This window comes from Helobdella robusta (genome assembly GCF_000326865.2).
Source record: "Helobdella robusta unplaced genomic scaffold HELROscaffold_8, whole genome shotgun sequence".
Taxonomy (NCBI): Eukaryota; Metazoa; Annelida; class Clitellata; order Rhynchobdellida; family Glossiphoniidae; genus Helobdella; species Helobdella robusta.
In genome coordinates this window covers 1,970,156-1,979,134 of record NW_008705459.1, presented here as the reverse complement: position 1 = coordinate 1,979,134, position 8,979 = coordinate 1,970,156, and the positions used below count along the sequence as shown (strand labels likewise).

The following is an 8,979-nucleotide window of genomic DNA, read 5'->3' as shown; positions in this document are numbered from 1 at the left end:
CCATTAATGCAATATAAACATCTGAGCTAGCTTGGCAGGCCTATTATCATATAAATATAACTTCTATTTCTACAGTTATTATCATCACCACAACTATTATTATTGTTATTATATATAAAAATTTTCAAAATTAATCACTCGTTGTTTTAATTAACTTTAATAAATTGCATTCAAAATCACAATTGTAATGATATGTAGTATAATATACTATAATTTTTATAGATGTTGCTACATTAATAATGTTATTGACATTCAAATCACACTAATCATTTTTTTTCAATTCAAGGATAAAAACAACGTAATTAACAACAACAACGATATCAACAGCAACAACAACAAAAACATCAACAAAAATATCGATAAGAAACATCAGAACAAAACATTGTCAAAAATATCAACAACAACAACAACAGCAGCAGCAACAACAACAACAACAGCAGCAGCAACAACAACAACAACAGCAACAACAGCAACAACAACAACAGCAACAACAGCAACAACAACAACAACAACTTCTGCAACGACATAAGAAAAATAAAAGCAGGACAAGCAGGTAAAATGTTTTTACATGTATGTATGTGAATGTGCGCGCGCGTGTGTGTGAATGTGTTTTTGTGTGTGTTTGCTTTCATAAAATTATAAAACACACATGATTATATGCTCAATACTCATTGTTACATGCATAATTACAATATATTACAAATTGTATACCCGAAGTTAGTTTTGTCTGATGTGTGTCTTTTTGTCGGGGCAAATATGATGTACGGTAAGTATGATTTGTAATTGTTTAAGAAACAAATATAAAAATTTTAACAAATTGAATGAAAAGAATCACTGCTGAAATCTTGAAAGACAGTAAAAAATATTATATGTGCGGAGAGATAGAGAAAGAGAGAGAGAGAGAGAGAGGAGAGAGAAAGAGAGAGAAAGAGAGAGAAAGAGAGAAAAAGATAATGAAGAAAAAGAGAAAGGAAGAGGAAAGGGGGGAGAAACCCATTAACGCTATCAATAACATTAGTCGGCTTCCTATTGTGTTAAAAAGTGAATGTAGAAAAATATTAACGGTCTTTTGTTCTAATGAAAGTGCATTGATAAATTTTTAGACTCTAATAGGAATAAAAATTGTACATTGATTATTCCCCTCATAAAACATTCGTTGTATGTGTGTTGTTCTGTTGTGTTGCGTGTGTGTGCATGTGTGCATGTGTGTGTTTTTAAATGTGTGCGTGTGCTTGCGTGAACATGCGTGTAAGAATACGTCCGTGAACGCATTGCTTTCTGAGTAAAAGGATGACGTTTCTGGCATTTGTTGATGTCGGCGGTGATTGTGACATGGTGACGAGGTGATTTGTTACGATGATGACGATGATAGTGAGTGGGAGGATGGAGACGAGGTTAATGTAAGATTGCAAGAGTTATCATGCTGGCGTTATTGGCGGTTGAAACATTGTGTGAATGATGATGGTGCTTCAGGCCATGATGATGATGATGAAAACAATAATAATAATAATAATGATGATGATGATGATGATGATGATGATGAGGTTGATGATGATGATGATGACAATGTGTGATTGAAGCATGCAGAAACACCTGCATTTTATTGTCTCCTTCATTCTCCCTCATTCATTCTTTCATTCATCTTCCATTTTTAATTTTAAATGCACTAGTTGAATGATTGGTAGCACGTTTTGATCTCACGTAACATTTACGCCAATATAGATGCATATTTATATGGGTTTAATTTCGTATACACAGACACGCGCACACACAAACACACACGCGCGCACATACAGACGCAATCGCATACAGACTCACAAACTTCCAAAAATCTTTAACAATTGTTACCATTATTTAATTTATATACCCGCATATAATTTTTCATATAAATTAAATTTAAAATTTTAATCCCATACAATTCATTTTCTCATTGAGGTTAAATTTTTATAAGTGAGAGATTGAGGAAAAAGAGGAGGGGTAGTTGGAAAAAAGAGACCAAGGTAATGAAAATGATGAAAAAATTGCTGTTTCGTACCTGATATATTGTATTGGAGTGTCTTTCACGATGATCTTTGAATTAATTTAAATTTATAAAAAATCTCTTATCTCGTGTTGTGCGTCCGTGTGTGCTTGTGAATTGATTTAATTATACCTCTGTTTTAAATCAATTTTCAATTAGAATTTTTCAAATGTCAGTGACTGTGAGATATTTATGAAACAGTTTCTGCAGTTTATTATTTGAAATCAATTAAATTAATGACTCATCATTAAGAACGCGTGTCGAAGTTGCTTGGATGGAGAGGTGGAGGGAGTTGTAAATTTTGCTGGATTAATGAAAATGAGTTGCAACTCGCAGTGGTTGTGAGATGGGGAAGATAGATAATGATGAGGGAATGAATGATGATGAAATGGATGACGATGGAATGGTGGTGTTGGTAAAGATTAGGATGATGATAATGATGAGTGGCTAGAACATGCAGCGTTTCATGAATCTATATATTAACTTTTTTGAGTGAAGAAGACGAAATTATTTAAATTAATAATCTAAAATAAATTAAAAATCTAAACAGCTTCGTTAGTTAGGATGATGTTTGTCGATGATGGTGATGATGATGATGTTGTAGTAAGTGATGAGGATGATATTGTAAACATCGATGTGATCACTTTAACATTAATGATGATAATGTTGCTGATAATAGTGATAATGAGAACAACGACAAATTAGATTTTAGTTCAGTAATGTAATATGGCATATTTCTTTCTGGCTCTTTCTCTATTCTTAGTTTTTTTATATAGGTACATTTTATGCTTTCTCTCTTCCAATCTACTATTTCTTCTCTCTCTCTTCTATATCGTTGTCTTTCTTTTCTACCTTTCTTTCATTCACTTTTGCTTTTCCTAATTCAGCATCATGTTCAATAGACATTATTGTCTTTAACAACACCACCTTTGATTCAAGTCATCTTGGTTTAAATAAAGTAAAGGCATTCGTTGATTTACTAACATTTTGTTGAAAATAATTCAATAATAATTCATTAGATAACTTTTCTAAAAATCCAAATAAAACTTTGTAAATTGTCAATTTTTCATTTTCACTTATGAAAATAAATCTTTCAATGAATCAATTTTAACTAAGTTCTTAAACGTCAAAAGATTTACAAAATCAAAATATTTGAAATCTTTGTAATTAAAGAAAAATGTTCGTTCCGAGTATGATACCCATATCCAGGAATTTTGGCTGGCTAGGTACATCAAAGTGGATATAATTGTAAAATGAAACATCAGATGGCGGAAAGACAACTATGTAAAATAAGTAAAAATGAAGAAATCTTTCAAAAGCAACATTAAAATGTTAATAGTTGACCTACAAATACTGTAATTTAAATATGAATGTTAAAAGCGTTGACAATTACAAATACATATTTTAGAGGCATCCATAGTTAGTTGTTCATGGTTGTAAAACAGAAATATGAGACAAAGTTTTTAAACAAAGTTATAAATGTTGTGCAAAGCGATGTTGGAAAACACGTTGTAAAACAAAGTTGTGAGTGTTGCCAACCCAGCCCTATATAAATCGTGCAGGTTGCATTTAGTTGACAAATTCGGCCAACTTAGTGATCTTACTTGTTTATTTGTTTCGCTAATCTGTCTTGAGTTATTTTGCTAGTTCTGAATTTGTATTCACGATGAGCGAATATGAAAAGTTCGATGAAAGTTTTTCCATAGACGAGTCCGCGTCCAGATCAAACTCCAGGTCTGTATCTCCTGTTGGAAAAAAGAAGTTCAGCGTTTTTGAATCAAAAACTTCACGCAAACGAAAGCGTTCCAAAAGTTCAACCGAAGACAAATCTGTGTCCAGCTCAAAATCTAGGTCGGCCAGTCCAGTAAAGAAAAAAAATTTTAGCGTTTCTGTGTCAAGATCGAAAACTCCACGCAAACAAAAGCATTCCAAAAAGTGTTCTCCAGCAAGATCGAGGAGTCGAGGTTATAGAAAGTACAGTAGATCTCGATCACATGAACGGAGAGAGTCTTATGATAAAATTTCATCTGAGGATGAATCAGTTTCCAGCTCAAAATCTAGGTCGGCCAGTCCAGTAAAGAGAAAAAATTTCAGCGTTTCTGCGTCAAGATCGAAAACTCCACGCAGACAAAAGCATTCCAAAAAAAGTTCTCCAACAAGATCGAGGAGTCGAAGTTATGGAAAGCACAGCAGATTTCGATCACGTACACGGAGAGAGTCTTATGATGCGAGAAGATTACATTCCAGAAAAAGATACAACAAAAAGTCTCCCAATGGATCACCTCCGTCAAAACGAAGACGCATGGGTGATAGGGAGAATCCTAAGGAATGCAAATGCTTAGGAATTTTTGGGATGAGTTTTTACACAAATGAACAAACGCTTCGTGATGTGTTCAAGAAATATGGCCCGATTGATAGGATTCAAATAATATATGACCACTATAATTCAAGATCTCGAGGATTTGCTTTCGTCTCATTCAAACATATTGATGATGCTGTAAATGCGAAAAAGGATGCATCTGATATGGAAATTGATGGTCGTAGGGTCAGAGTTGATTATTCGATAACTGAGAGAGCACACACGCCAACACCAGGAACATACATGGTGTTTAAAAGAGGCAACAGAGGTAACGAACGAGGCAAGCACAATTTTCACTCACCAGCCAAACAAAATGGTGGGGGAAGTAGATACAGGTCGCCATCAAGAGATAGATATTGATGCCCGTAACTAACAATTAGTTTTTTGACAACTTACTTGATTTTATCTTATAGTTTTTATTATGGTATCTTTGTTAAACTAACTTTTGCAATTGTACAAAATTGTTTAAATTCTGATAATGATTGCGCTTTGACATGTAACAAACTAATAATTGGTCAGTTTTTTATTAAAAATATAATAGGTGAAGTGGAAGATGAAAAAATTACATTTTTTACTGTATTGAAATGATTGCGCATCCTTCTTATAATACTTGTAACTATTGCAAGGGGGATCGTAGCTTCTCTAAACTGAAACTAATAAAACTCAGATTTGAATTATACTTTGTTTTAAGATCGGCTTAACTCTTTGGCCAATTTATCAATCAAGCAAGAAATAACAGAAAATATAGATTTTTTTAAGCCTTATGAAACATAAAGTGTTCCATTTTAATAACTGCAATCAATGTCTAGATGATTTAAAAAAAATATTTTAATCCAAATAATAATACAACACTACTTAATTCGTAAATTCGATGATTAATAATGATTAATAATAATAAAATTAATAATCCAGTTTCATTTATTTTATAATAAACACAATAATCAATAATCCCAAAAAAACAATAGTTATTAAACCAAGAAAATAGTAATAAGCAAATGTTGTAGTAAGTGATTATTATTATTATATTGTAAACCTCAAACTTGTAAACTTTAACAATAATGATGATAATGTTGTGATAATGAGAACAATGACACGTTAGATTTTAGCTCAGGCATATTTCTTTCGTGCTTTATCTTTCACTCTTCTTTCTCTCTCTTCTATTCTGTTGTCTTTCTTTCTAAATGTCATTTTCTCTTTCGCTTTTTCTAAAATACAAATAAAACTTTGTAAATTGTAAATTTTTTAATTTTTCATTTTCACTTATGAAAATAAATCTTTCAATAAATCAATTTTAACTAAGTTCTTAGACGTCAAAAGATTTACAAAATCAAAATATTTGAAATCTTTGTAATTAAAGCTCATTACGAAAAATGTTCGTTCCGAGTATGATACCCATATCCAGGAATTTTGGCTGGCTAGGAACATCAAAGTGGATATAATTGTAAAATGAAAAATCAGATGGTGAAAAAACAACTATGTAAATTAAGTAAAAATAAAAAAATTAACATTAAAAAAGTTAATAGTTGACCTACAAACAACTGTAATTTAATTATGAATATTAAACACGCAGACAATTACAAATACATATTTTAGAGGAACTCATACAGAGATATGTTCATTCCATAGTTAGTTGTTTATGGTTGTAAAACAGAAATACGGACAAAGTTTTTAAACAAAGTTATAAATGTTGTGCAAAGCGAAGTTGGAAAACACGTTGTAAAACAAAGTTGTGAGTGTTGCCAACCCAGCCCTATATAAATCGTGCAGGTTGCATTTAGTTGACAAATTCGGCCAACTTAGTGATCTTACTTGTTTATTTGTTTCGCTAATCTGTCTTGAGTTATTTTGCTAGTTCTGAATTTGTATTCACGATGAGCGAATATGAAAAGTTCGATGATAGTTTTTCCATAGACGAGTCCGCGTCCAGATCAAACTCCAGGTCTGAAAAAAGAAGTTCAGCGTTTTTGAATCAAAAACTTCACGCAAACGAAAGCGTTCCAAAAGTTCAACCGAGGACAAATCTGTGTCCAGCTCAAAATCTAGGTCGGCCAGTCCAGTAAAGAAAAAAAATTTTAGCGTTTCTGGATCACCTCCGTCAAAACGAAGACGCATGGGTGATAGGGAGAGTCCTAAGGAATGCAAATGCTTAGGAATTTTTGGGATGAGTTTTTACATAAATGAACAAACGCTTCGTGATATGTTCAAGAAATATAGCCCGATTGATAGAATTCAAATAATATATGACCACGATAATTCAAGATCTCGAGGATTTGCTTTCGTCTCATTCAAACATATTGATGATGCTGTAAATGCGAAAAAGGATGCATCTGATATGAAAATTGATGGTCGTAGGGTCAGAGTTGATTATTCGATAACTGAGAGAGCACACACGCCAACACCAGGAACATACATGGTGTTTAAAAGAGGCAACAGAGGTAACGAACGAGGCAAGCACAATTTTCACTCACCAGCCAAACAAAATGGTGGGGGAAGTAGATACAGGTCGCCATCAAGAGATAGATATTGATGCCCGTAACTAACAATTAGTTTTTTGACAACTTACTTGATTTGATTTTATATATATATATATAATATGTATATATATATATATATATATATATATATATATATATATATATATATATATATTATAATGATATCTTGATTATTTAACGACTATATTTTATTTATCTTTAATGTTTTAGATTTCAGTTTGCTCAATAATTAGAGTGCTAAATAGATAATATTGTTCATTAAAATCAAAAAATAATACATAGATACATACATACATACATACATACACCCAATTGATACAACTAACTCATCATGCCAATCATCTTATTCATTGATTTGAGGGACCAGTTTAATTAAAGATTTTAAAACATCACCCTTTTTCCTCTTTTTTCATTCTTTCTTCCTTTACTTATTTCTTAATTTTTTAAATTTTCAAAACTGAACTGTCTAGATTTGATTTATTAGATATTTTCCATTTTAATAATTAAACTTAATAATTATTTTATTGTTAATAAGCAAACTTTCGAATAAGTCAACAAATAGATTTTGCTTAATGTAAATTAAAGTAGCCTCGAATTCAATACAACTGCTTAGGAACAAAAATAAAATGATTGTACGTTCAAATTAAATTGGTTTTTTGGTTGGTTTATCTCATGTCCAAAAACTATGGAGATTATGTTCGCTTCATCTCAAAATGATGGCAAACATCAAAAACTATCAGATGCAAATATAGAAGTTCAACAACTTCAACATTGTTGGCAAAAGCAGAAGAACCCACAAACATGCAGGAAAGCTTCGCAACAGAAAACACTTAGATGACGTTGAGATAACATAAAAAAGCAATTCAGTTCATGTGGCATAAGCATCAACAGCAACATCAACAACATAAACAACAACATAAACAACAATATAAACAACATCATCCTTCTCAACATCAACATTATCATCAGTAGAACAAAGCCTACAAACAACACTACCAACAACTAAACAACATCAACAATCTCATAACCATCAGCAATAATTTAAGCAATATATTATAAACTGCAACTACATAAACAACATGAAACACACCAACTCAACCTGTAGATAGGATCTTCATAAGTTGAACTCTTCCAACATAAAACCATGGATGTATTGATACAGGCATGCTAAACACAAAACGCACTCTCTGATACCACAAACATAATCGCATCAAAATATCAGCTCACACATGAACATACAAATACATAAGTGTACATTTAATTATAAACTTTATACAAAAACACACAGCAAACAACAACATACAACAATCCAGCATACAACAACACAACAGGAAACAACACAACATGCAACACGACATACACGACAAACGTTTAAAACCCATATAATACATTAAAAACGAGTTGAATCATCAGATTGTCAACTACAATGAACACGATGTTGAAGAACTTGAATGACAAGTGTGTGTGTTGTATGCATGCATGTGTGTGTGTGTTGCTGCATGTATGTGTGTGTGTGTTTGTGTGTGTGTTGCATGCGTGAGAGTGTGTATTATGTATGTGTGTTGCATGCGTATGTGTGTATATATATATATATATATATATGTGTGTGCGTGTGTGTGTGTTCGTGTGTGATTGGTCAATTATGTCTATCACGACAGAGCATTTGCATGTTTTTGATGTGAAACATGCTGACATCGTTATGATCACATGCATGTGCCTGTGTGCATGTGTCTGGTATTGATAGTTTCAAATAAATGTTTTTTTAATTATAAATATACACGTGTGGATGTGTATGCGTGAATGTGTATGCCTGGTGGGCTCGCACACACGCAGGCACATATAAGTGCCACAAATTAGTTGAATTGTATCCATTTCGTCGTCGCCATTTTTGTCACGTGCAAAGAAAAGAAGCTCTTTGTTGTGTGCGTGTATGTTGTTGTTGTGTGCGTGTTTGTTGTTGATGTGTGCGTGTATGTCGTTGTGTATGTGTTATTGTTTGTTGTGTGCATGTTTGTTGTGTGCGTCTTCGCTTTCTTTGTTGTTGTGTGCGTGTTAATGTGGCGTTGAGGTTTTGACAATGTTGATTTGTTATTGTTTTAAACAAT

At 32.4% G+C, this 8,979-nt stretch overlaps 2 protein-coding genes across 2 annotated transcripts; both read left to right on the top strand.

The window, feature by feature from the left end:
• Positions 1-4,067: 4,067 nt before the first annotated feature.
• HELRODRAFT_126005 (hypothetical protein) lies at positions 4,068-4,625 on the top strand (the record flags this gene model as incomplete). Its single annotated transcript, XM_009032075.1, has 1 exon — positions 4,068-4,625. A coding segment is annotated over one exon (558 nt), but the record flags the coding sequence as incomplete, so codon positions are not given.
• Positions 4,626-6,250: 1,625 nt separating this feature from the next.
• HELRODRAFT_165508 (hypothetical protein) lies at positions 6,251-6,906 on the top strand (the record flags this gene model as incomplete). Its single annotated transcript, XM_009032074.1, has 2 exons — positions 6,251-6,318; positions 6,384-6,906. 2 exons carry the CDS (start codon positions 6,251-6,253, stop codon positions 6,904-6,906), a joined length of 591 nt encoding a protein of 196 aa, XP_009030322.1.
• Positions 6,907-8,979: the final 2,073 nt, after the last annotated feature.